This window comes from Pipra filicauda, unplaced genomic scaffold (assembly GCF_003945595.2).
Source record: "Pipra filicauda isolate LSUMZ 115617 unplaced genomic scaffold, ASM394559v2 scaffold352_size854550_pilon, whole genome shotgun sequence".
Lineage (NCBI taxonomy): Eukaryota > Metazoa > Chordata > Aves > Passeriformes > Pipridae > Pipra > Pipra filicauda.
In genome coordinates this window covers 767,060-794,657 of record NW_024104479.1, presented here as the reverse complement: position 1 = coordinate 794,657, position 27,598 = coordinate 767,060, and the positions used below count along the sequence as shown (strand labels likewise).

At 53.5% G+C, this 27,598-nt stretch overlaps 3 protein-coding genes across 3 annotated transcripts; all 3 read left to right on the top strand.

The window, feature by feature from the left end:
* The first annotated feature begins 2,354 nt into the window (after positions 1-2,354).
* LOC113982953 (somatotropin-like) lies at positions 2,355-5,728 on the top strand. The gene is made up of 5 exons (XM_027711600.2): positions 2,355-2,397; positions 2,881-3,044; positions 3,633-3,749; positions 4,106-4,267; positions 5,481-5,728. Exons 1-5 carry the CDS (start codon positions 2,388-2,390, stop codon positions 5,679-5,681), a joined length of 654 nt encoding a protein of 217 aa, XP_027567401.1. The 5' UTR covers positions 2,355-2,387; the 3' UTR covers positions 5,682-5,728.
* Positions 5,729-9,036: 3,308 nt separating this feature from the next.
* On the top strand, positions 9,037-13,955 carry RDM1 (RAD52 motif containing 1). The gene is made up of 7 exons (XM_027717861.2): positions 9,037-9,123; positions 10,238-10,417; positions 11,227-11,349; positions 11,834-11,996; positions 12,253-12,351; positions 12,808-12,896; positions 13,289-13,955. The coding sequence occupies exons 1-7, from the start codon at positions 9,037-9,039 to the stop codon at positions 13,367-13,369; spliced, it is 822 nt and encodes a 273-aa protein (XP_027573662.2). The 3' UTR covers positions 13,370-13,955.
* A 1,016-nt stretch (positions 13,956-14,971) lies between these two features.
* LOC113986278 lies at positions 14,972-19,232 on the top strand. The gene is made up of 9 exons (XM_027717863.2): positions 14,972-15,224; positions 15,625-15,696; positions 16,096-16,167; positions 16,366-16,437; positions 16,601-16,681; positions 16,808-16,879; positions 17,368-17,442; positions 17,529-17,647; positions 17,986-19,232. Exons 1-9 carry the CDS (start codon positions 15,031-15,033, stop codon positions 19,230-19,232), a joined length of 2,004 nt encoding a protein of 667 aa, XP_027573664.2. The 5' UTR covers positions 14,972-15,030.
* The last annotated feature ends 8,366 nt before the right edge of the window (positions 19,233-27,598 follow it).

Below are 27,598 nucleotides of genomic sequence, written 5' to 3'. Positions count from 1 at the left end.
AACAAGGGTGGCCAGTTTTGCATGGACTGGGTTGCAGCCCTGGAGCTCTTTAGCCCGAGGGAGCTGCCAGGAAAGACGGAGAGGGACTATTTACAGGGGCCTGGAGGCACAACACAAGGGGGAATGGCTTCCCACTGCCAGAGGGCAGGGTTAGATGGGATAATGGGAAAGAATTCTTGGCTGTGAGGGTGGAGAGGCCCTGGCACAGGTTGCCCAGAGAAGCTGTGGCTGCCCCTGAATCCCTGGAAGTGTCCAAGGCCAAGTTGGAGCAACCTGGGCTAGTGGAAGGTGTCCCTGCCCATGGCAGGGGGTGGGACTGGATGGTTTTTAAGGTCCCTCCCAACCCAAACCATTCCATGATTCTGTATCTTACTTGTTCTGCTGGTGATGCTCAGGGTGAAGTGGGTGGACATGGGACCATCGCAAAGACAGCTGAGGGGTTTTTTTACTCTTTCAAAAAAGAAAAGGAGCTTGGAAATTGCAGAGCGGCACGTTGTATTTACAAGATGCTCCTTTAGGTTGCAAATGCAGGTATTTGAAAGCTATGAAAAGCCAAACTGAGATGTGAGAGCTGCTTATGCAACTGCAGTTATGCCAGGGGTGTGTGTTTGCTCAGCCCATCATTTCAGTCACATCCTGCCTTCCCCACAATGCTTCTGCCTCAATTAATGCCCAGAGATGACTGGGGGCAAACCAAACCTCAGGAGAACCACACAGTCTGGATCATCCCACATCTCCAGGCTTGGCTGCAACCATAAAATGTTGATTGAGCACCGTGTTCTCACTGCCAGAACTAGAGAGGCAGCCAGTGTGGGCCAGGACAGGGGTGCCAGGAGCTGCAGTGGCACCTCACCACCATTCCCAGGCAGCAGAGCGTGGGCTGGGGAGCTGCTGCTCTGCTCATCCCTGGCCAGTATTGACATATTTAAACCCAGTGTGGAGCAGAAAAACACAACCAGATGTTGGCTGCTATTGTGTGACAGGACACCTGATCCTGTAGGACCCACTGTTCCCTCTGCTCTGGGCACTGACATTTACCCCATGGCACCCCCCCATCTCCACCCTGGGGGTTCTTGGAACAGCCCACGCTCTCCCAGCATGCTTATTAATTTATTAACCAGCCCTCCACCCCTGCTCCAGCTGCCCTGGGGTGATGCTGCTTCTTGGAAACTGGATCCACACCTGAAGACATGGCAAACCCAGGGCCTGGGGAAGCCAAACCACCACCCAACCAGGGGCAGGTGCTGGACCCCAGACAAGAGACCAAAACAGTGTGGTTTGGGGCAGTAAAAGGGGAGTAAAGGGCCTTTAGGACCTCTCTGGAGCTGCCCACCTGAGGTTCTGCTCAAAAGCAAGGATGGGTGCGCTGTGACCTGCCCTCTTCAAGGCCAGCCTGGATGGGGCTTGGAGAAACCTGGTCTAATGGAAGGTGTGCCTGCCCGTGGCAGGGGGGTTGGAACTAAGCAGTCTTTAAGCTTCCAACCCAACCCATTCCATAATTCTATGATTCTCTTCCCCATCTTCTCTTCCCCTTCTCTTCTGTCTCCTTTCCACACCAGCCCTCTGCTTAATCTGCTGCAGGAGAAGGAAGATGCTCACACATATTTGACATTTTGGTAGAAATTGAAAAAAATGAGATGAATCTGACAACATCCATCCAGCTCCATCCCCACTAACAATAAAGGGGAAAACAGCACAGAATCACAGAATTGGTTAGGTTGGAAAAGCCCTCTGAGATCATCGAGTCCAACCATTCCAAGGCCACCACTGATCCATGTCCCCAAGTGCCACATCCACAGGGCTGTTAAACCCCTCCAGGGATCAGACTCCACCACTGCCCTGGGCAGCTGTGCCAGGGCTGGAAAGCCCTTTTGGTTAAGAAATTTTCCCTCATATCCAATCTAAACCTCCCCTGACCTAAGCTGTCATTTGCTTTAAGTGAGGAATCTCCCAGACTGGCCAGTGAAGCCTGTGAACTGCGGGCCAAGGCTGCAGAGCCAGGCAGGAAAATCAGGTGGACAAAGCAAATGTCACCACGTAAAAGCACTGATGTGACTTGGGACAGGTCTTCCAACGGCCAGGAAACTTTTATTTGCAATAAACAGCGGGATATGGCGAAATCCTGGAGCCCTGATTTCACACTGAGGCAAACAACGTGCCCAGGCTGCACATCTGTGTATGGATGACCGGGGTGAGGTGGCACCATTGTGAACACTTGTGCATTTATGCACAGAGAAGGTGCAGAGCTGTTGTTGTGATCGTGGACACGCAGATCCATTTTAAACAGACCCCCTGCTATATAAAGGGGGGCTCAGCAGTTCCCCTTGCCTCATGAAAGGGAGAAATATTCACTGTCAAGCAACACCTGAGCAACTCACCGGGCAGAAATGGCTCCAGGTACTTTTTATTTTGGTTTTCAGGGATTTGCCAGTGCTGCCATGTGTGGAGAGTGATGGGAGATGATGATGGGGTGGTACTGTGGTGGGACAAACTCTGGGACAGCCCTAACTTAAAGTATGGCAACTTATAAACCAGTGACAAAGAATACCTTTCCCTGCAGTGTGACTTTAATCCATGAACTAATCTTTAGCCTAAACAGGGCAAGGAGAACGTGAAGAACAAGGCCAAGCCACAGTTACAGTTGTTGTTATTAATGTAAATGCTGGCAGGGATATTAAAATTAATATTCCAAGCTTAAGGCAAGGATCAGCATGATGCCTGGATTTTGGGGAGGGCTGAGCTCACCCTTGATGCCAGCAAGGCACCAAGGCAGAGGACCCCTCAGCCATGGAGAGAAGAGAGTGGGAATGAATTCCCAGGTGCCACCCCCTCCTCAGCACAGTGCCCCGAGGCCTGCTGACACTTTCTGCTTTGCTGCAGGGTCCTGGTTCTCTCCTCTGGCCATCGCTGTGATCACGGTGGGGCTGCAGTGGGCACAGCCAGCTGCCACCTTCCCAGCCATGCCCCTGGCCAGCCTGTTTGCCAACGCTGTGCTGAGGGCTCAGCACCTTCACCTCCTGGCTGCCGAGACCTACAAGGAGTTCGTGAGTGCTGGGGCCTCCTCTGCCTGAGCTTGGTGGCTTCGGGAGGTGTGACAGGGACCTCTCGGCCACTGCTGTGCCCTCTCTCTGCTTCCCAGGAGGCTGAGGGGTGTGACAGGATAGGACTGCACCCTGTCTCCCCCTCTCAGCTCCCTGCCCCTGCTCTGATCCTGCATGTCCCCTTTCCCGGGCCATGGCTGCACATGGCACAGATATTTTGCCAGACTTTCCTGTGGCAGTCACCTTTTGCCCTGGAGAGTCTGAGTGCTTAAACCCCTCCCGTTTCTGCTCCTGCCAGGATCTGCCACGAGCTTTCCCTTTGGCAAGAGCTGTCCTTAGGGGCCATTTCCTCCCTGAGAGAACCTGGTTCCGGTGGTTTGTGTTCACCTCAGCACCTTGGCTTAGTGAGAGGAAGACCCTTAGGTCCAGTAGTTATTGTGCCAAGACAATATTCCTGCTTCCCAATCCTGTCCAGAGGCACCTCGTGTCTCACATCCACTTCTTGCCAAGAGTAACCATTCAGGACAGCTCGGGAAGGTCTTCCAGAGGACAGGGGCAACATGTCTGGGTGTACTTGGGCTGTCTCCACAGGAACGCACCTACATTCCAGAGGACCAAAGGCACACGACCAAGAATTCCCAGGTGGCGTTTTGTTACTCGGAAATGATCCCTGCTCCCATGAAGAAGGATGATGCCCAGCAGAAATCCGTAAGTCCTCCCCCTCAGGGCGAGCACAGACCTGTCTGAGGAGCCCAGCTGTGCTTCAGGGCAGGAGCAGAGGGTTTCCACCCGTGCACACTCGGGTGCTTCATCCCTGCCCTCCCAAGAAAGATGTAACCTTGGTTACACTATGAATCACGTTCCCTTCCCAAGGATGAGAAAAGCTCTTGTCTGCACAGGACACAGGTCTGAGTGGTGCTCCTCAGCCTGAAAACTTGGTGTCTGCTGAAGCTGCAGGAGCTGTGGCACATCCCTGGGTCACCTCCAGGCTGCTCCAGAGGCAGCAGGACACCCCACCAAACACCTCCCCCCACAGCTTTGAGCCCTTCCTGTCTTATTTTCAGGACATGGAGCTTCTCCGTTTCTCCCTGGCTCTCATCCAGTCCTGGCTGACCCCGGTGCAGTACCTGAGCAAGGTGTTCACAAACAACCTGGTTTTTGGCACCTCAGACAGAGTGTATGAAAAGCTAAAGGACCTGGAGGAAGGGATCCAAGCCCTGATGAGGGTAAGTCACAGCACGTAGCGTGATTATAGGATAAGAGATCTCCCAGTCACGGGGCACTCAGCTCCTGGGGATCCAAGGACCATGAGAAATCTCCCCACCTTCCACTCTGAAGGCCAGTGGTGTCCTGTGGACTTTGCTCACCTTTAGACAGTGAGATCATGACAGCCCCCTGCACAGGATAAAAGAACACAGAACAAATGTTAACACCCATCACAGAGCAGAACTGATCAGGAATCACAACAGTCGACACCCAGAGTCCACCTAAACCCAGCAACAAAAAATATTCAGTTGTTTAAATCCACTGGAGTAACAGCAACATGATGTTTGCTACATCTCCATGCAAAATACTCAAAAATGGGGCAAATTTCCTCCCTCCCTGCAGCCTGTGCCCAGCTCTGTTCTCACTGTGGCATCTCCCCTGCGTCACTGCCCTTCCTGCAAACACAAACACTCAAAAATATGTTTGAAATATGCTTTGAGGGTGGGGGGAGAACCTCCTGAGCTCATCTAAAGCTCAGGAGGAGCCTTGGCACTGGGCCAAGGAGGAGGATCAGAGAATCCCTGAATCACTGAGGTTGGAAAAGGTTGCTGAGTCCCCCCTGTGCCCCATCCCCACCTTGTCCCCCAGCCCAGAGCACTGAGTGCCACGGCCAGGCCTTCCTGGGACACCTCCAGGGGTGGGGACTCCAAACCTCCCTGGGCAGCCCCTGTCAGTGTTTTTCCGCGAAGAAATTCTTCCTGCTGTCCAACCTGAAAAACCTCTGGCACAGCTTGAGGCTGTGTCCTGTTGTCCTGTCCCTTGTTCCCTGGGAGCAGAGCTCAATCTCCCCCGGCTCCCCCCTCCTGTCAGGGAGTTGCAGAGCCAGAAGGTCTCCCCTGAGCCTCCTTTTCTCCAGGCTGAGCCCCCCCAGCTCCCTCAGCTGCTCCCGGTGCTCCAGCCCCTTCCCAGCCCAATTCCCTTCCCTGGACACGCTCCAGCCCTTGTCTGAGGGTCCCAGAACTGCCCCCGGGGCTGGAGGTGCCCCAGCAGTGCCCTGGCCCTGCTGCCACACCGTGGGTCACACACTTTGGGTACCACCCGGGCTCGTGTCCATCCACTGCCACCAGCACCTCCAGGGCGTTTCCCAGCTTCCCAGCCGCTCTGCCCCCAGCCTGGAGTGTGGGCTTGTGGTGGCCCGTGCTCATTCCCGGCCCCTTGCCCATCGTCCCCCAGGAGCTGGAGGACCGGAGCCCGCGGGGGCCGCCGATCCTCAGGCCCACCTACGAGAAGTTCGACGTGCTGGTGCGCAGCGAGGACGCGCTGCTGCACAACTACGGCCTGCTGGGCTGCTTCAAGAAGGACCTGCACAAGGTGGAGACCTACCTGAAGGTCATGAAGTGCCGGCGCTACGGGGACGGGAACTGCGCCGTCTGACCCCGGCGGCGGCTCCGACCCCGCTCCGGCCCCTCGCCGGCCACGGCTGCCCCGCTCCTTGGAAAGAGACCCGGAGAATAAACCTGCTACAGCCAACGTGTCTCTGGGTCTTGGGGGGCACAGCCCATCGGGGGGGGGCTGGCAGGGATGAGCAGCCAGTGGGGCAGGGTGGATTTGGGGCTTGAGGTGTGGGTTCGGGGCTAAGGGAGCGTATTTGGGGCCTGGGCAGGTGGGGAGCGGATTCAGGGGTAGGTTTGGGCTGGGGAGAAGGTTGGGACTGCGGGTGGATTTGAGGCTGGCGGGCAGATTTGGGAGCAGATTTGGGGATGGGGAGTGGATTTGGGTCTCAATGGGGAGGACTTGAGGCCATGGGGTGCAGATTTGGGGCTGGAGGGTGCATTTGGTTCTGAAGGGGCTGGATTTGAGGCTATGGGGTGCAGATTTGGGGCTGGAAGGTGCATTTGGGTCTGAGAGGCATGGATTTGAGGGAAGGGGGTGCAGATTTGGGGCTGGAAGGTGCATTTGGTTCTGAAGGGGGAGGATTTGAGGCTAGGAGGTGCAGATTTGGGACTGGAGGGTGCATTTGGTTCTGAAGGGGGAGGATTTGAGGCTATGGGGTGCAGATTTGGGGCTGGAGGGTGCATTTGGTTCTGAGGGGCATGGATTTTAGGGTAGGTCGTGCAGATTTGGGGCTGGAGGGTGCATTTGGTTCTGAAGGGGGAGGACTTGAGGCTAAGGGGTGCAGATTTGGGACTGGAGGGTGCATTTGGTTCTGAAGGGGGAGGATTTGAGGGTAGGGGGTGCAGATTTGGGGCTGGAGGGTGCATTTGGTTCTGAGGGTCATGGATTTGAGGGTAGGGGGTGCAGATTTGGAGCTGGAGGGTGCATTTGGTTCTGAAGGGGGAGGATTTGAGGGAAGGGGGTGCAGATTTGGGGCTGGAGGGTGCATTTGGTTCTGAAGAGGGAGGATTTGAGGCTATGGGGTGCAGATTTGGAGCTGGAGGATGCACTTGGTTCTGAAGAGGGGCATGAATTTGAGGGAAGGGGGTGCAGATTTGGGGCTGGAGGGTACATTTGGTTCTGAAGGGGGAGGACTTGAGGTTAAGGGGTGCAGATTTGGGACTGGAGGGTGCATTTGGTTCTGAAGCGACAGGATTTGAGGCTATGGGGTGCAGATTTGGGGCTGGAGGGTGCATTTGGTTCTGAAGGGACAGGATTTGAGGGTAGGGGGTGCAGATTTGAGGCTGGAGGGTGTATTTGGGTCTGAGGGGGCTGGATTTGAGGCTATGGGGTGCAGATTTGGGGCTGGGGTGTGGATTTGGCACTGGGGGTAGTTTTGGTTGTAGATTGGGTAGAGATTTGGGACTGGGGGGTGGATTTCAGGCTGGAAACGGTGAGGTTGGAGCTAAGCATGTGGATTTGGAACTAGGGGGTAGACTTTGGCTGGAAAGAGCAGAGTGCAATAAAGAATAAAGTGCAAGAACAAGAAGGATGGGCTTGTGCCACCAACGTCAGGAGAAGACTTTCCAGAGACACCTCTTGTATGGAAAAGGTGCTGGTGTTACCACAAATCAGCAAATAAGAAACCCCTCGGGCTCAGGTTGTGAGCATTAGCGGGCAGGGATTCTTCTACTGTGAGCACTGGACACACAGGAGGATCCTCCTCTAATCAGGTGTGTGACCCCTTCTCAGCTCAGCATAGCTAATACTTACTTACAACTTCACATTTATACTGGCTAAGAGGAAGGTGAACACACCAACAGAATTTTGAAGGCTTCCCACAGAAGAAGGGGAACTCTTGTGCTTGTTTCCAAAGATTTGCTGTTCCTAAAAGGAGGGCATCACCTGTGGCCTGTTTTACTGGCACGGTCACAGCAGCAGCAAAACTTTTTTCCTTTTTAAAAGAATGTTTTTTATGTGAACTCGGGGCACACTTTTCCATTTGCTTCCAGGAGGACCATGTGCAAAGAGTCCTGTCTGAGCAGGGAGCTGCAGCAATAACAGGAGAGCTCTGGGAATTCAGGGCATTCCAGAGGCAGGGGAAAGCAGGAAACTGGGGAGGGACAGGCTCTCAAAAACGTGGCTGCTGGCACAGACTTGCACGTGCATGGAAAGGAAAGGAAGGGACTTTTGCCATTAGAAAAATAAAAAGAATTGCAAGTGAGAATCGTAAATAAGAATTGTTCAATGTAAATGCCATTTTTATTTTTTGTGAAAAAGAAATTGCTCATGTAAAATAATATTTGTTTAATGTTTTGCAGTAGTAAAAATAATGTTTTACAATAGTAAATTGTAAAAAGAAATAAAAATTAAAGTTGTGTTTAGGTCTTCAGACCACAGAAGACAGAAGGTTAGGCCCATTGGATCTGCAGGGATTTGGGACTGGGGGAGTGGATTTGTGGCAGTGGGAGCAGATTTGGGGCTGGAAGGGGCGGATTTGGGTCTGGGGGAGCGGATTTGTGGCAGTTGGAGCAGATTTGGGGCTGAGGGGGCAGATTTGAGGTTGGAAGGGGCAGATTTGGGGCTGGAAGGGGTGGATTTGGGGCTGGAAGGGGTGGATTTGGGAGCGGTGGACTGGATTTGTGGCAGTGGGAGCATCTTTGGGGCTGGAAGGGGCAGATTTGGGGTTGGAAGGGGCAGAGTTGGGAGCGGCGGAGTGGCTTTGCGACAGTGGGAGCAGATTTGGGGCTGAGGGGGCAGATTTGGGGCTGGAAGGGGAAGATTTGGGACTGGGGGACTGGATTTGCGGCAGTGGGAGCAGCTTTGGGGCTGGAAGGGGCAGAGTTGGGGCTGGAAGGCACAGATTTGGGACTGGGGGAGCGGATTTGCGGCAGTGGGAGCAGCTCTGGGGCTGGAAGGGGCAGATTTGGGACTGATGCAGTGAATTTGCGGCAGTGGGAGCAGTTTGGGGCTGGAAGGGGCAGATTTGGGACTGGGGGACTGGATTTGCGGCAGTGGGAGCAGCTTTGGGGCTGGAAGGGGCGGATTTGGGACTGGTGCAGTGAATTTGCGGCAATGGGAGCAGTTTGGGGCTGGAAGGGGCGGATTTGGGACTGATGCAGTGAATTTGCGGCAGTGAGAGCAGTTTGGGGCTGGAAGAGGCGGATTTGGGATTGATGCAGTGAATTTGCGGCAATGGGAGCAGTTTGGGGCTGGAAGGGGCGGATTTGGGATTGATGCAGTGAATTTGCGGCAGTGAGAGCAGTTTGGGGCTGGAAGGGGCGGATTTGGGACTGGTGCAGTGAATTCGCGGCAGTGAGAGCAGTTTGGGGCTGGAAGGGGCGGGCTCGGGAGCAGCACACATTGCTCGGCGGGGCGGGCCGGGGCGCAGGAAGGGGTTGGTCCCGTCCCGGCCATGGCGGAGGTGCTGGAGTTCCGTGTGCCCGTGGGCAGTGCCCACACGCTGCTGGTCTGGGGGCTGGAGCCGCAGCCGGGGCTGGAGGTGAGGCGAGATCCTTCCCCGGGCTCCCTCTTTCCCTGCCCGGGTCCCTCTTTCCCGCTGGAGTTGTGCCCCATCCGCACCGATGGTTCTGCCAGCCTGCCCCCAGCGTGCTAATAATGTGCTTTCAAATCTGCGATAAACAAAGTCTCGAGTTTCTGTAAGTTTTTGAATAATAGTTTATTATATGGTAAAAGCAAGCAGCCGGCTGGGTGACAGAAATGGGGACCAGTTTCCCAAATCTGCACACCCCTACTACGGGGTACGTTTAGTATTTATCTTAGCTACTTCATGCATATTAATTGTATCATATACGTATACATTCTACAGGTTTTTGCTAAGTATTTAATATATGGGTTTTCTTACAGCTAAAGCTAAAGGGTTATCTCTATAACCAGTCATAATTCATGCATTCTTGGATGAACAGGTGCCTAAAGATTTGAAGTTCTGCTATATTTTATTCTTAGGATAGTAAGGAGGTTTTAGGCCTCTTGACCTTGTAAGGGTCTGTTTTATTTCTTTATGGGGGTGTAATTAAGTTTTACAATGCATTTATTTTATTTTGGTGTAATCACCCATTTGTTTCACGAATCACAATTATTTATTTATCACAAATCCTTCCCTTTTTTTTTTTTTCTTCTTACCTTGTTTTCTCTCTTTCTAACAACTTTTTAGCTCCCTCGTGTTCCCTGCCCCTCTCCCAGGGCCGCTTTAGGGGTGTGCCCAGCACGGCTGCCCCGGGTTGTCCGGCACAGGGTGGGAGAGCTGGAACTGAACCCGGTCAATGCGTTTTGCTGAGGGGTGAAAGCACACGAGGGACAGCACAGAGCTGGGCTGAGGATGAAACCCCGCTCTGGCCTCGCTCTCCTCCCAGCCCAGAAGCTGGATGATAAAGGTGGTTGTGGTCAGAGATGCAGCCAGGGCAAGCTCAGTTGTATGGAGATACCCTCCCCTCGAGCCTGCTGCTTGTTGCAGAGCTTCTTGCCATCCAGCATTGCTAAAACCGTCCCTCGTTTTCCAGGGAAATAGGTCCTGTGAGTGGTCCTCTCTCTGTCACGGTTGTTCAGCCTCTTCCTGGTGTATCAAACCCCCTTTTTTCCCCTCTGTTTCCCCTCAGCACTCCCTGTTCTCCGCGTTCTCCAGGTTCGGGCCGCTGTTCTCGGTGCGGGCGCGCAGCAACGCCGCCGTGGCAGGGCCGGGGTGCTGCGGGGTCATCAAGTTCTACTCAGCTGGGGATGCCAGCAGGGCCCAGCGCGCCTGCAACGGGCAAAGGCTGTTTCAGAAACGCCCCTTGAAGGTAAGAGAACAGCCCCAGGGGGGGAACGTGCAGGACTCGGCCCCGCGAGCTCCCCAGCACGTGGAGGGGGCCAGCACAGGCCACAAAGGTGATTAAGGGACTGGAGCATCTCTCCGAGGAGGAGACACTGTGGGAGCTGGGCTTGGTTAGTCTGGAGAGGAGAGGGCTGAGAGGGGCTCTCCTCAATCCACACAAATGTCACCAAGGTGGTGCCAGAGGATGGTCCCAGACTCTGTTCAGTGGTGCCAGCAACAGGACAAGGAGCAATGGCCATAAACTAAAACACGACAAGTTCCACCTCAACATGAGGAAGAGCTTCTTTCCATGGAGGGTGGCAGAGCACAGGAACAGCTGCCCGAGGGGGAGGGGAGTCTCTCTGTCTGGAGACGTTCCAAACCCACCTGGGCACTTTTCTGTGGCACCTGCTCCAGGTGACGCTGCCTTGGAGAAGGTGGTCTCCAGAGGTCCCTTCCAAGCCTGACAGTTCTGTGATTCCGTGAAATACTTGATCTCAGCGGTGCAAAACCTTTACTAACTTGTGGCTGGGCACTGCCACTGTGCTGCCATCCCCCACTACTGGTTCCCAGGGAGCATTTAAGCAGGAAAATGGCAGCGTCCTCCCCCTGGCATAACAGGGTGGGCCTGTTCTGGGGTAAAGCCCAAGCAAATATTGAACCCAGCTCAGGAGCACACACAGGGCTGGGAATAGGTTACCTGAGGGTGGCTGTGCCAGAGCTGTCAGTGGTGTGGCTGGAGCGGGAGCCTCCCAAGCAGGGCCTGGCTGAGCAGGGTTCTTCTCTCCTGGGCAGGTTTGTGTTTGCCCCAAGCAGAGGGGGATTCAGCAACAAGCCCCTGCCCTCAGCAGCAACAAGTGCCAGGAGTTGGCCAACCACTACCTGGGCTTTGACGGCTGGTCCAGTCGCATCATCGCGGTGAGGGGCCCTTTGTGTTCGTCCGTCGTCCTTCCCCTCATCCCTCTCTTCATTGGAGGGGTTGGTGGAATGAATTGTCCTCCACTCAGCAAATAATAGTCAGCTACGAGAGCTGTGTTTTGGGCCGTGGATGGGGGGGTTTGGGCCATGGATGGGGGGGTTTGAGAGCCTGTGGGGAGCAGGTTGTGATGGGTGAGGGCACCGGCTTGGCTTCCGTTAGTAAAAATGAGGGGGGCCTGGCAGTGCTCTTTGTGTGCCGAGAGAGAGATGGCTGAGACTCCCAGAGGATGGGGACTAGGAGGTGTTTCTAAACTAGGATCAAACCAGCAAATCCCCCTGCTCTGTCTCCACCACCTGCTTCTGCCTCGGAACCACAGGCTGTGCAGAGAAGGTGTGTGGTTCTCAGGCATGGGCCTTAGTGGGCAGAGCCTTCCTATCCCCTTCATCTTTAATCAAAAGTGATTCTCTGTGCTCTTCCCAACAGCTGCAGAAGGTGTCTGCCCTTGATGGTGAGAATGAGGAGCTGGGACAGAGCTCCCAGCAGGGATCTGTGAAGTTCCTGTGTGCTCTGGAGCTGACGCTGCCCCAGCACGGGGTGTGCAGCAGGGGAGTTGCCCTGGGCCAGGCAGCCGTAGGAGATGGGCAAGGTGGGCTTTGCTGGGCTTTGGGGGCAGTGCAAGTCTCTCCCAGCAGCTGTTGCAGACACTGGCCAGTTCTGCTTTTGCACAGTTGATGGGATCCTGAACCTCTCCCCTCCCTGCTTCCCACCTTTCCTGCCCCCTGTTGTGTCCCTCTTGCCCGCGGTGTTATCCATTCCCTGGCACAGCCACTCGGGAGCGTGTCCTGGGCACAGTGCCTGCAGTGCCCTGCCCAGGTCAGTAACATGCTGCTGTTTGTGTTCAGATCCCCTGGAGCTCATCACAGCCACGAGAAGAGCTCAGAAGCTCGCGGTGGGGAAAGCTCTGTCTGGGGCCTTCCAGAAGATCCTCCTCGTAGTCCTGGGTAAGGCTGGGGGGTTGTGTGAAATGTTTGGGCTGATATTAGAACTTCTGTGACCATTGATAGAGGTTCTTTTTGCCCTGAGCCTTTCTTGGGGCTGGAGGGAGCAAAACTAAACTTGTGCTGTGTTCTGTAGTGGTTTAACAGAGAGGTTCCTCCCTGTGAGCTGTGGGAGTGAAAGGGAGATCCGACAGGAGGACGGATGTTTTTATGATAAATAAGCCATTGAAAGTCCACATTCCAAGGGTCTAAATGGTGTTAGGGAGAGCTTTTTGCCGCTCCACATGCATGCTGAGTGGGGATGTGAGGCAGGGGTAACAGGAGCTGAACTGCAGCCCTTTGGATGTTGCTGTCCTGGCCAGGAGAGAAGCAGAATTGTCCCATTTTTGAAGTTCAGGGGAGGTTCATTGTCGTTCCACACGGCAGTAACCACATCTCTGGCTGTTCACTGTGTTTCAGAAAATGGGAAAGTGGCCGTGGAGTACAATTCCTGCCAGGAGGAGCCCACAGACTCCTTAACAGAAGAGGAACTGAAGGGGCTTGTTCAGGTAAAAGTGGTGGATATTTGAGCTTTCCCACAGGGCCTATGTGTTCCACCCGTTGGCTGTGACAGCCTCCAGCAGCCTCCTTGGATGCAGCAATGACCTCCACTTAAATCCTAGGAAGGAATTGCATCTTGGAATTGTGCAGCAGGCTAAGGTTTTTAATCTCCTACGTTTTTGGCTGTCTTTGTGCAGAAAGGCACATGGGATGTAGATGGGACAGGAAAACAAGGAGTACAGGGCTGTGACAGTGCAGCCTGGCAGACCTGACACGTGACAGTGTCCAGGGCTGCTCTTCATGGAGTCTGGGGGAGTGAAAATCCCAGGAAAGCCCTCGATGGTGTGGAAGAGCAAGTATGTTCTAGAGAAAGAAATTTACTCTTGATTTCCCTTCCCAGGTCAATGAATTGTCCTTGGAACAACTTGACCTCGAAGAAGAAGAAGTTTTGTCTGATCTCAGTTTGGATGAGGAGCCATGAAATGCCCTGTTTGCTTTTCCTCCAGATGCCCAACAGGGAAAGAAATGGGCAATAAACCCTGTGTTGCTAAAAGTAAGCCCCCAGATACGTGCTGGTTTTGGAGAGGAGGTGTTTTGCTGTCAGCCTGCTCAGGTCAGCTCTCTCTGGAAGCCAGCTTAGCTGCATGATTTGTGTTTAGACAGGACAGCAGGTGTGAGCAGCACTCCCAGGACAGCCAAAGGAACAAGCTCTCCCTGCAAGAGCCCTGTACAACTCCGGGTCACTCTGATCCATGGGAGAAAGTCTGGGATGGAAGATGTCTTAGCAGCAGGAGGAGCTGTGGGGCTGACCCAGCTCTGCACAGGCTCAGGAAAAAGCATTTCTCTAAGTGCAAATTGTTTTAAATAAAGTTACAAAGTCTCGTAAGAATGTGTTGTCGTGTGTGGAACCCCAGCTAGAAGCAGTGGGGACGTTGTCATTATGTAGAACAAAGATTGTCATTTCAAACGGGTTTTTCATTAAATTAAGTCAAATTTTGCAGTGTGGTGTGGTGAGTGAACCTGGGAGGCAGCACAGGCAATGGGAAGGGGCATCAAGCACACCAAGTCGTGAGGTTGGGGATGCCTGTTTGATAACAAACCCCTGCCCAGAGTTTTTGACCTCTCCTTGTTAAAAAAGGGTGATTGAAAACTGAGAGAGCTCAGGAAAGAGCCACAGGAATGATGTGAGATCCCTCTTGAGGTGAGAATGTTGCCTGTTTAAGTAAGAAGAGAAGAATGGGGGGATTTGCTGCAAGAGAAATCCACTGCTACTGGCTGAGCTTACGAAGGTGAAGCAAAGTGCAGTGGCTGGAGGATGAATTTGGAGAAATCCAAGTGGGAAGATGCAGCGTTTCACATGGGGAGAGTGTTTGGATGGACCGGCCTCCATGGGATGCAGTAAGTCCCCTGTTGAGGCAAGTTCTCGGGTGGAGATGGTATTTTTGTATTAAATTGCCTTACAAATGTATGAAAATATTTTATTCTCACACTTGCCCAGTGTGTGCTCTCCCTTCTGCTCTGCTCTGCTGAGACCCCACCTGCCTCCAGCGCTGGGGTCCCAATAGGGGAAGGACAGGGAGCTGCTGGGGTGAGTCCAGGGGAGGCCACAGACCTGGTCTAAGGTGTGGAAGAGCTCTGCTCTGAGGAGAGGCTGAGCTGGGGCTGTTCAGCCTGGAGCAGGCTCCGGGGAGAGCTTCCAACCCCTTCCAGTAACTGACGGGGCTCCATGAGAGCTGGAAAGGGACTTTGGAATGCCAGGACAAGGGGGAATGGCTTCCTGCTGCCAGAGGGCAGGGTTAGATGGGGTATTGGGAAGAGATTCTTCCCTGAGGGGTGGGGAAGCCTTGGCACAGGTTTTCCAGAGAAGCTGTGGTTGCCCCATCCCTGGAAGTGTTCCCAGCCAGGCTGGATTTGGAACAACTTGGGATAGTGGAAGGTGTCCCAGGCCCTGGCAGGAGGTGGGATGGGCTGATCCTTCAGGCCCCTTCCAAACCAGTCCATGGTGGGGTTCTGTGGTGTGGGTCCATGACTATGACACAGTCTCTTGGTGGCTGTGCTGTGGCACAGCCCTCTGTGACACGGCAGGCCCTGGCAGCGCCCCGGCCTTGCTTGCCCGGTGCCCCCAGGCCGTCATGGTTCACCATGGCACTTCTCACATGCTCCATGTGCTCCCTGCTCCTGCTGGCATTGCTGCTGGCAGCGGCTCCGTGCCCGGCTCAGGCTGGGAAGCCCTTTGGACACCGATGCAGCTCCCCACGGCAGGGGCTGCTGGACTGTCGCCATGCCGGGCTGACCACTGTGCCCCCGGCCACCAGCACGTGGCCCCTGGACATGCTGTGAGTGCCCACTGACCACAGAGCCCTACAGAGCCCTGCTAGGCCTGGCACGGCTGGGAACCCTCCCGACAGCCTGGCATGGCTGGGAACCCTCCCGACAGCCTGGCATGGCTGGGAACCCTCCTGACAGCCTGGCATGGCTGGGAACCCTCCTGAGAACCTGGCGTGGCTGGGAACCCTCCCAACAGCCTGGCATGGCTGGGAACCCTCCTGAGAACCTGGCAGGGATATGGCAGCACAGACTGGCTGGCTCTGGGGGGCTCGTGCTGCAACCCCAGGAGGGGAGCCCAGTTGGCCATGCTGTGGCATTTCCAGGCAAAGCCCACTTCTACCTCAGCAGCTGAATTTCCAGGGAAAAGGGTTTTCCTGAGGGCTGACGGTGTCAGTTGTTTCTTTGCAGGGATTTCACTGACAACTCTATTTCGACCTTGGGACCGCAAACGTGGAAGGAATACCAGTGGACTGAGACCTTGTGAGTACCATCCAGCATCTCAAATGTCAGGAATTCTGGTCTTTCCCATCCTTTTGTCCAGTGTTTGAGCACCCACACAACCCATTTCCATGGGAATTCCGAGCTGGGCTGCTCAGCAAGGAGGGCTGTGAATGCCCAGGGCCTCATAGGATAGCAAGAAATGCCATGAGCTGTGTCCCATCCCACGGGATCATCACTGTGGCTGTTTGCCCAGGGATCAGGCTACGCTCAGCTTCCCCTGGCCAGGAGCAGGTACCTGCTGCAGCCATGAGTGGGGACGATCCCTGCAGTGCCCCAAAGCCATGTTCCAGCATAGCTGCTGTAGGACACCTTTCCATGACAACTCCAGTTGCCCCTGGCGAGCAGCTGGTGTAACCAAGTCTGTTTGTGTCCTCCCAGAATCCTCAAGGACAACGAGCTGCAGGCAGTGAAGAGCCGTTCCCTGGAAGGGCTGTTCCTGCTGAAGCACCTGTAAGTACAGTGGGCTGCTGCCTCCCCCTCCCTTGGGCCCCTGCTGCTCAGCCCAGCCCAGCCAAGGGGGCTTTATCCCTCCTGGGGCAGGAGGCTCAGGTCAGATCAGAGCTGGGGAACACAGATGCTGCCGGTGCCAAAGGAAAGGAAAGACAACGGTGCAAATGGAATTAATGTTTTGTGTTCTCATTGTAACAGGGATTTATCTGGCAATAACATCAAGTCCATTGAGGAACATGCCTTTGAGCCACTGCCTTTTCTGGAACATCTGTGAGTTATAAAAGTTTCCTCCTAGTGTGTTGAATGAAGGCTTCTTGCGTGGATGAACCCTTCTGTGTTAAAAACAACAGGAGCATTTCCTAGAACAGTGACACTTTCCCCTGCTGCAAGACAAAGGGAAAGGATTCATTTCCGTGATCTCCTCTGTCCCCAGAAACCTGTCTGGGAATCAGCTCACCCTGATCCCCAGTGGTGCTTTCGAGGCCTGGCATGGGATGCAGTTTCTGCGGGAGCTGTAAGTGGAACAAGGTCTGAAGGCAGATGGGAGCAGACCCCGCAGAGGCAGAGGGGCAGAGCAGCTTTGCCCCCCACAGCTCACATCCTTCCCATCCACCCTCACAGCCCTCTGCTGTTTTTCCAGGATCCTAAGCCATAACCCCCTGACCCTCATAGCTGACACAGCGTTCTTCAAGCTGCCTTCGATCAACTATCTGTAAGTACTGACTCGTTTGGACCAGACTGGTGCAGAACTTTGTCTCTCTGCAGTGCCCTGTTCTCAGGACAGCAGAGATCCAGCAGCAAATCTCCCTGTTCTCCCAGCCTTTTGCTGCTGGAGGCCAAAATATCCCCAGCAGCAGCAGAGCAAGGCAAAGGCCAAGCAGTTCTGGTGTGTCCCCAGCTGCAAAGACCCAAGGAATTGGGATACAGGCTTGAAAGGACTAGAGGCTGAGCAGGTCTAGAGCCTTGGAATGGCCGGTGGGGTCTCACGAGACCTGCAGGATCCCCTGCTGATTCAGAGCCCATGGGGAGGAGCAGGTCAAACAGGGAAATGGCGGGCTTTTGAATCCCTTCTGTTCGATTGGGAAGAAGTGGATCCCTCTGCCAACACCACCAGCATCATCAGGGACCCAGACTTGTTCTCAGAGCAGTGTTCTGGCAATGTCACCTGAGAATTTAACGAGGTCCTTCCAATCCTTGCAGGGACCTGAGTGCAACGCAAGTGTCTGCACAGACACTGCTCCTGCTCCTGCAGACAACATCCCATCTGGAGACACTGTGAGTAGGTGGGACTGAGTGCCAGCTTGGACTGGGAGTCATGGATTGGGATACCAGGTTTTCCAATAATAACCTCTTGTCTTTAGCAAAGTGCCCCGTGCTGTGTCCTGCTGCCTCTGCAAGGAACATGGCACCATTGAGACCCCGTGCAGGACCATCCAGTTCTTCTGTGAGAGCCTGTGTGACACCAGCACTGCCCAGTGTGGTAGGAGTCCTGACCGTGGGGATTGCCCTTCAAACCTGCCCCCTTTTGGGGGGTTCCCAGGCAGCCTTGGCCACCTCCATGGCATCGGTCCAGCCTGGCAGCTCCCAGCCAGTCCCGGGGACACTAAACCTGGGTGGCCTCTCTAGAGGAGCTTCAGCCCTGTGAGGCCTTTCAGTGAGCCTAAAGGCCAGTGCAGGCAGCTCAGGTGAGACCTGGGAGGCCTTGGACTGTGCTCCCCCTGTGTACCTGCTGCCCGGGGCAACCTGTGCCCCTGTTTTTGGCAGAAAGCTGCTCGAGATGCCGAGTCGCTGATCTGCTCTCCTGATGTTCTCCCACAGGTTCTCCAGCCCAGAAACGGGCAGGAATAACGGGAGCAGCACAGCCTGGACAACTCAGAAGCAGCTCGGTGCTGTACATCAAACCCAAGGACATTCCCCCAGCACACCATGGATCCGTGACGTTTGCAGTTGCTCGGAAGCAGGCCAGCACCAGCGGTGACCTCAGCAGCCAGGGAGATTCCCGAGCAGACTCCTATTCCTCCCAGCACCTCTCCAGCCAGGGAAGGAAAGCCATCGACGAGCTGCTGGTGAAGCTGCACAACATTCAGACCAGGGGCTGGACCGGAGACGTGGACAGCAAACCTGATTTTCTGGCAGAGCAGCTGGCGGCTGAGCTCCAGAGCCAGCAGCCCGATGCTCAAAGCACCCTGGCTGTGGCAAACACCGTCCCACAGCAGCCAGCGCCCGCCAGGCGCAACGTGCAGAAGTTCCCAGCAGTGGAGGGAAAGCAAACCACAGGCTGGGAGCAAAAGCAGCTCGAGTCAGGCTTGAACTGGCCAATCTTAAACCACTGGGACGTAGCTGGTGGGTCAAACCCCCCGGATGACAACGCTGCCTTCGGACATCACGGTGCAAAGGAAGCAGCAGCTCCCCGGAGGAGCTCTGTCCGGGTGTACCAGCGCAGGCAGAGGGACACCGGCTATCAGCTGCCATACAACCCCCTTTTCTACGAGGTGTCTGGTGATGTGCAGGGAGAGGAAGAGCCCACGCCAGGAGAAAGCGAAGGTCTAGACAGAAAGCCAGAGAATCTCTTGGACCTGTGGCTCAAGAGCCACCCTGAGGACAGCGCTGAAGAAGAGCGTTCCTCTCTCGGGGAATCCGGGAAGGAAGGAGAGGCAAGGTCCAGGCTTGCCAAGGAGGCAGGAGGCTCCCAGAGCCCCGGCCGTGCTCCAGCTCCAGCAGAGCTCCCCGAGGCCAGGGTTGAGCATCCCCTGCACTCCGGGGTGCCGGACGAGGCCCTGCGGACGTTCATCGCCCGCGTGACAGAAGCCCTGAGCGCAGAGTGCAGCCAGCTCGACCTGCAGCTGCTCTGTGCCAGGATGGTCTCCGAGGCTGGGCTGCTGGCAAAGAGGCTCAGCCCAAGGCAGGACAGCCAGGGAGTCTCTGCTCTCACACGGCAGTGTCTGCAGCTGGCCTTGGAGATGGGCAAGGAGTCCGCAGGAAAGGTAGGAGAGCTCCTGGGCACTGCTGCATGTGCCTCTCTGGGCAAGGGGCAGTGGAAGGAGCGAGCCTCTCTCCCCTCCTGATTTGCTCTCCTTCTCTCCCAGCACAATGCAGGGCTCAATCACTCCATAGTCACCAGGCTATTGGTGTTTGTTATCATCATGATTTTTGCCATCATCTTCGTCCTCATCATGATCATGTTATATTTAGTCCAGGTAAGCCAGAACCTCCCTTGCCAGCTGTCAGTCAGGCCTGCAGTGCCCAGCTGAGCCCCAGGGGGATGTGGATGCCTGGGCTCGTGCTGGGGAGCACCGGAGATGTTTGTGCACCCCTGGAGCTTGTGGCAGCTCCACATCCCCCGGCTCAGCAGGGTTCAGCCTGCTTGGAGGGGGCTTGTCCTGCCCTCTCTGCTGACTATGCACAGCTCTGCTTTGCTCTCTTGCCTTCAGCCTTGCAGCAGTGCTAACAGGAGAGCTCTGGGAACCCAGGTCATTCCAGAGACAGGGAAAAGCAGGAAACAGGGAGGAGAGGGCTCTCTAAAAATGTGGCTGTTTTCACAGACTTGCACGTGTATAGAGCAGGGTGGGTGGGAGGAAGAACCTTTTGGCCTCCCTTGCTCTGCAGAGAAACACAAGCCAACTGTGATGTTCCAAGTGTCTCTTCTTCTCCAGACTCACTGCTGGGAACGTCCTGAGGATGTTTGGCAGGACACGGTGAAATCCCCCCTGAGCAGGTACCTGCCCCCTGCCCCATGGCCCCACTGTGCCAGGAACCATCCCCACTCTGAACAGCAGCTCCTCCCCAAGCCCCCCGGCCGCCCTGGTGCCAGGCACCCACCAGTCTGTGTTTAACACACTTTGCTTTGGGAGAGACCCAGGAAAGGGACCCCAGAGCGGGAGCGATGGGCACGGCCATAGGATCCCATCCCACCCAGCCCTGCTCCAGCCCGGTGCTGAGGGGCAGGTCTTGGGCTTCTGGGGTGGTCCCACATCCCTGTGACCACGAGGAAATAGCTCTGGGCTCCAGTTCCCAGCAAAACTCTCCTCTGGTGATGGCTCTGCCCTCTTTCTGCCTGCCCCACTCCTGTCTTCTGCACATGCCTTTCCCATCAAGGGCTCATTGCCAGCCACAGCAGCCAATGCCATCCCTTCCCTCTGGGACACCTGTGCAGCCCTCCCCCTGGCCAAACCTGGTTATTTTCCCGTTTTATTTTTTGTCAGATTCTTTGAGAAGCTGCGATACGGAGAGCTCAGGGACATGCTCAGCTGTGCATTTGGCGGAGAGGGCGAAGAGCGGGCAAGGAACGTGCGCCAGGGCTACCCCTCTGCCTGCTGTCCCTCAGCTCTCCAGAGCGTTCCCGTCGCTGGTGGCCCCACAGAGGACACCGGTGAATTCGAAAAGTTTGAGGAGAAGGTCATGCTCCTCATGGAGCAGGACTCTCGGGCGCTCCGGCTGTACGACTGGCACAGGCAGAGACGGGACAACGCGGAAGCTGAAGCAGCGGGGGAGAAGTGAGTGGGGTGGCAGAGATATCCCCCCTTGTTCTGCAGCCCTGGTTCTACACAGGCTGGGCCGGGCCTTTCCTTGGTGGTTATTTCCTTGCTGTTCTTTCGCAGCGACTCGGAGCAGCAGGATGAGTGAGGGAATGTCACCAGCTGAAGACGAGATCCCTCAGCCCAGTCCCTCTGCTGCATCCCAAAGCCCGGCACAGCCCCCATAGAACCCCATAGGCCCCATGCCCCCATAGGCCCCATAGACCCCCATAGGCTCCATACCTCCATAGGCCCCATAGACCCCCATAGGCCCCATAGCTCCATAGGCCCCATAGACCCCCCCATAGGCTCCATATTCCCATAGGCCCCATAGACCCCCCATAGGCCCCATAGACCCCCATAGACCCGATTGACCCCCATAGGCCCCATAAGCGTCATAGACCCCATAGGCTTCATAGACCCCCCTAGGCCCCATGGACCCCCCTAGGCCCCATAGGCTTCATAGGCCCCATAGCCCCAACAGTCCCCATAGCTCTCAAAGCACCCATAGCCCTCAGAGCCCCCCTAAGGCCCCATAGCCCTCCCAAGCCCTCCGAGCCCCCATCGGACCCCAGAGCTGCCAGTCCCGATCTCCCTCAGAAGCCTCCGCATCCCTCCCAGCCGTGGAGCACCCGTTTTGTTGTTCCAAGATAAAAGTGTCTGAAGGATGCCGAGCTCTGAGCCTGTGCTGTGGAGCCCTGGGGTGGGCTGGGGAGGGGTTTGGGGTCCCTCGTTAGGAGTGCAGGGATCACAGCCAGGGCAGGTGTCCAAGGGGAACAGCCCATCTGCTGCCGCTGCTTTGGGAGCATTTCAGGGTGATTCGAGGACTGAACTGAACTTGGGAGAGAGAGGAAAGATTGATCGGAGAGTTGCTCAAGTATTTGAAAAGATCAAGTGGGAAACCCCCACCCAAGGACTTGTTCGCTCTGGGCTGCTGCTCTGAGCACATGGGGTCCCTTCCAGAAGGGGGATCCAGGAGAGCTGCATGGAGAGGCACACTCATCCTCGAGCTGTGGGATGTTTGCAACTGTTGGAATGGGTTGTTGTGGTGCAAACTTGAAACGCCACACCAAGAGCAGCTTCTCCACAAGGTCTCTGCCACCGAAACACTGCTTTGCTTTTTGTATGTGTGAGATTCCTGTGGACCAGCATTTACCTGCAACAGTGGTAACTCTGTTTCTAAAATCAATATTTGGTAATTCCGTGGCTATTTCTAAAATCAGTATTTGGTAATTCTGTGTCTATTTCTAAAATCAACGTTTATGAAAGCACGTTTTTCTACACGTGCGTTTGTGTTGGGTGAGAGGAAGGTAAACACACAAATAGTATTTTGAAGACTTCCTCCAGGATAAGAACTGTTGTGTTTGTTCCCGACTGTTTGTAAATATTCCATTCTATTTGTAAATAGAGGTGTCATTTTCCGGTGAATATAACTGATTAGCTGTAGAAGTCTTTGGGGACAGAGAGGTCCTTTAGGAGGCACCCAGCTGTCCTGGGAACTTCTATCCCAGCTGAGACCAGCCTGTTGTATCAATGAATGACATGTTCACAAGTAGTGAACGATCAACCAGTTGATCAGTAACTTTTTTTAGAATCTTTTGGATTTTATATTGATAATCATTTCCATCCTATGGCAATCCTGTTAGCCTGAATTCTGTTGTGTTTGGTACTTGAAATAAAGCTGTATGGTTAAATAAATGGCCTGAAACTTCTCCTTTTCCCTTTCAGTACATCAGCAGGGATGCTCAATTAAAACAAAAGGATGGCTGTGGAGGAATACATACAGAGTATTATAATAACCATTTCATAATTCCAAATGGATACATAATTTGTGGCATGAGCAGGGCCTGTTTAAAACCCTGCCTGAGGCAAAGGTTCATTTCCAAGTGCACTGTTCACAGAGCTCCTTGTAAGCACTGGAGATGGTACCAGCTGGTCCCCCCTCAGCCTGTGTTTGCTTGTCATGATTGGATGTGGCAGGATGGTTTTTCCAACGAGATCAGTCACCCGGTGTTTCTGAAACATCCCCCTGTGCTGGCCAGATCTGCCTGCTGAAAACAGCTCAGGAGCTCATCAGCTCTTCCAAAAAGGGAGTTCCTCCTGCACAGATGACCTCTTGGCTTGCTCCACATCAGCACTAAAATGAAATCCAAACCACGTCTTACTGGGTGACCGAAGGCTCAGAGTTAAAAATTGTGACTCATATATTTTTAAGCACATTAATAACGCTACATTTACCCATCTGGATTCAGACAAGTTGCCTTTTTTCCTCCCTGGCTTGGCAATGGACTGTTCAAGATGTGTCTTTTCTCCACACGGAGGAACAAGGTAGACGAGATGAACCAGGAGGGAAAATTCAGCCTAAAAAAACGTGGATGATATCTTGGAGCTGTTCAGCAGGAGCCAGTGAGATATCCTAAATATCTTGGTTTGTAGCACAGAGAAGGCTGCCTACAACCCAAACCTCCTCTGTTTGGTGTCCACAATTAAAAACACTAAAACAAAGGCAAAAAGGACACTAAAAAAACACTAAAACAAGGGCAAAAAGGAAATCCTGTATCCTCTATTATGCACAGTGGCAGAGGAGAAGAGAAAATGGATGAGAGAAGCTGGATGCTGCAAAGACAAATGCATCATGACTGGGGAGAAGATAGGGAAGAAGGATCTGAATAGGCTTTGGGGGAGCTGAGAGCAGGCAATAAGTGCCACCTTCTGGGGCAGAGAGGCTAGTGAAATCCTGCAGAAGAGGAAACCATTGCCATCAAGAGAAGCTCCTAAAGCTTCAGTGGGGCTGTCTATTATCAGGCATAATAAAGCAATGAATATTTAAGTGCCAAGGGAGAAGAGCTTTGTGAGGGAAGGGGTGAATTCCCCATGTCCTGGGATATTAGGTCAAGATGATGCCCTGCTGGATGAGGAGGGTTAACTCCGAGCTCTGTTCTGGGAAGAACTGGGAAAGGTGGAAAAGCCTTGGCTCCAGAGCCTGCTCAGACAGGAATCACCTGAGCACACAGCACCGTGGGTGGGATTGCAGGATCTCCCTATTCCTGCAAACCCACTGACCTGGTTTGGTTTCCGTGTCACTGGAAAGCTGAACCACAAGCAGGGTTGCCCACATATCACATTCTCCTCCTTATGCAACTGTTCCAAAAACACAAAGCAAACACAGACACACCTCCTACTACAGACTGGGCAGGATGGGGGAGTTTCGCTTTTTCTTTTTAGGCACTCGATTTTTTGCACTGCAGGGCAAAGTAAATGTGGGTCCATTCCTTTCTCTTCTAATCCAGACCCCAAACAGCAGCATCTTCTCAGCTTTCTCCTTCCCCTGAAACTCGTGGCTTATCTTGCACCAAAAGACCAGATGGGAATTACACCTTCCAGCCCATCCCTGTTCCATTACCTCAACACGGAAAAGCCATTTCAGGACGGTGATTTCATGATGCATCTTTGATGGGGGATAAATTATTAAAGCAGAGTCATAAAAAATGAAAGACATTTTACACGGGGAAGGAGTCCTGACAGTAACCCAGATATGTCACAAAAACTGACTGCCACCAGATAGGAAAACCTGCCCCTTGCCAGAGCAAAAGAGGGTAAACTATGAAAGATGCATGAGGGTAAAGGGAGGAATGAAGTGACTGGAATGACAGAGTGGGAGATAAACACACCGAGGTAAGGGGAACAAAAGAGAGAAGACAATGGAGGAAAGGGGGAGTGAATGGGGGTTAAATAATTCAGGGCAGGATTTATAACAGCCTTGAGCACGAGTCATCTAGGAATCACTGCTGGGGGGGAATCAACCCAGCCCAACGTGTTATTCACGGGTTGAAAAGAGCTGTGGGATGTTCTGTGCCATTTGGACAGACCTTGGCTGGTGTAAATCAGCGAGGAGTCCATCCAGTTGTGGGCATTTGCACCTTCTGAGGATGCAACCCATAAACACAAGGGCAAATTCAACAATTCCAGCAGTTTTGGCCACTTTTCACCACAGATGGGCCTCGAATCCTAATGAATCCCCCTTGGGTCCTGCCCCGGTCTTGGATGGGATGTGTCTGGGAGCTCCCCCCACCCACTGAGCTCCTCCTGTGCTGCCTCATTGAATGGAAATATCCCATCAGATAAGGAGCTTTGCACCATTAATCCCTGCTCGTGCTCCCAGAGCTGCTGGGGGGCAAAGCATCTCCTGTGAACTTTCTACATCTCCTCACCCCCGGGCCAGGCTTCTCCCCGAAAAATCAGCACATGTCCTCAGAGCTGTGAAACCTGGGGCCTGCAAGAGGTGACATCCAGCCTGAAACACTCTGCTGAGCACTTTAGTCTTCTTTTCCAGCCCTGTGCTCCTCTTCTCCAGGGAATACGTCCTCCCTGGACCAGTGTTATCGCCCAGCTCCTGGAGGGGGGAACAGCAACCTTTGCCTCCTGCCCTTATTTCCCTCCATCGCATTAATTTCTAATTTCCTTGCTCTAAATTTCTGGTCTCCTCTGTTGCTCCTGTTTCAGCCTTGGTTTTTCTTGCTTGGGGGATTCCCTCCTCCCCCTCAGCCTTGCACATTTGCACCACTGCCACAAAGCACTGCTGAGGCTGGAAGGATGTGCCACGTGCACCACAGATAAAAGCAGGCATGCAAAATTCAGCAGCGTGGAATTAAGCTTGCTGGTGGGAGGATAATTCCTATTAATCACGTCTATTACAGTAATACCCCAGGATAAGACCAAGATTTTTGAGCAGGGCACAAAATTAGGGAAGGACCCAGCTGCAAAGACTTTGCAATCTTGAAAAGAAAAGCATGGCAGGAAATTGTCTGGGCAGTGCACTGAGTAACTCGATTAATTGTGAGAGGAGGAGGGCCCTGAGTAGGACAGATTATGTAGGGAAAGAAAAGCTAAATGGAACAAGAAATGGAAGGAAGCAGGAGCCTGAGGAGAGCAGTTAAACCAGGAGGAAGGGGAGAGAAATATTAGCAATGGAAACAGAATCTGCCAGGACACAGAAATTGTTGGGTTTTCATAATAAATGGAAAATATTCCAGCTTGTGGCAAGATGAATTTTTTGGGTTTTGGTTTGTCTGAAATATTGTGCCCAGTTTGGTGGGAAAACATACGTGGCTACTTATGGGTTACACAAATGTTTTCTTCTGCCTTGATCTGGGTCACCACTTAAATTGACTCTGCTGCTTCAAAAGCTACCTCTGTGAAATTTCCCCTTCCTACTTCAGACACATTCCCCTACATTTTCCACTGGTGAAATGAAAGGTTGTTCCTGCTCTCACCTTCAGGGAGCTGAAGAGGCAGAAAAAATGTCTGTATTTTGGTGAATGTTTGGGTTGGGTTTTGAGCCGCCTCCCTGAAAATCAGATACTGGTGGGAAAATGATCCTTTTTTTTCCTAAGTTTTCCTCCACGGATGTCTGGGTTACTACAAAGAATTGTGCACAGATAAGGTCCTTGGCTGACTGGATCTATGGTGGGCACCTCTGATTCAGAGATAAGTGGTGGGCTCTAAGACATCAGAGAGCAAGAGCCAGGTCCTGCTTTCCTGGGACACCAGCAGCTCCAGGGAACTGGAGCAAAACCTCCTGCAGGCAACCAACTGGCACTGGAGCTTTGGACTGGTGTCCTCTCTAATAACTGTGCAATCATTGTAATTATATACCAAAAAAAAGTTAATTGCTTAATCATGGACCCTTCAGCTACCGAGCCAGGCAATTATTCCCAGGCATGTAATCTCCAGCTTTTGTGTTGAGGAGTTCATTAGTCACTATTCACATCTTCTCAGAGGTGCTTTGCAATGGTTCAGCGATTGGATTTACTCCAATTCCTTCTTGCCTTGTACAAGCCACATCCTGACAAATATTCCTCTGTGCTTATCCCTTTAACAAGGAGGTTCTTTCCAACCTTCCTGTTACCGGAGGGGATTCACCACAATGTGAACATCGGGAGCTTTGAGGCAGTTTTAGGTTCCTGATTTTCCTTCCAGGTCCTTCTGGGTGGGTGACTTTTGTCCCATGTTTGTACAGCTCCTGGGATTCTGGCCATCATGGGGTGCCTTGGCAGGGGTACAGGATTAATAGAAGTGACCAGTGCAAGGGAAGGAGATTGGATCTCCTAAATCATCCACTCCTTCTAAAGGTGGTCCAGCCACCTGGAATAACTCCAGCACAGAACAGGGGGCTGTGTGGGAGGAGTACCTTGGAGGAGGAGGTGTGTTATGGACTCGCACTTTCACTTCCAAATACTTGGATGACTTCTCCCACCCCAAGGCAGTTTTCTTACGAACTAGACCCAGCAAACCAGACCCTCTGGATCTGGAGGGCTCTGGAGCTGCCACACTCCATGGACACTGCACAGCCCTCCCCACCTCCTTGCATAACTCATTTGGGAAGGGAAAGCAGGGTTAAGCTTCTGCTTAAAGTCAAGGCTTTAGGAAAATAGACCTAATCCCAGCTCTAAGTGTTATAACACTTCAGGCCAAGCCTGGAGGTGTTTCCTGGAGTGTGCTGGGCCAGTGCCTTGCTGGAATTGCAGCCTGGAGACTCCATTCCCACTGGAGGGGATGGGCTGTAGGGATGGGCTGTAGGGCTGGGCTGCATCCCCCACCATGTGCCACATGCATCCTATAGAATCATAGGATCATTAAGGTTGGAAAAGACCTTCAAGAGCATCAAGTCGAACCTCGTGGACACAGGGAGCCTCACCCAGAAAATCTGGGCATACCCAACAACCATGAGCCAGCTAAACTCTTCCTACAGCAATTCCAGCTGGTACTTCACAGTTTTTCAGTTAAACACTTTTTTAGAAAATATGCTGATAAGAAACACTGATTTGCCAGCAAGTTTTGGTGTCTTGTCCAGCACTTGGTAAGGGGACTGGAGCACCTCCCCTATGGGGACAGGCTGAGAAAGCTGGGACTGTTCA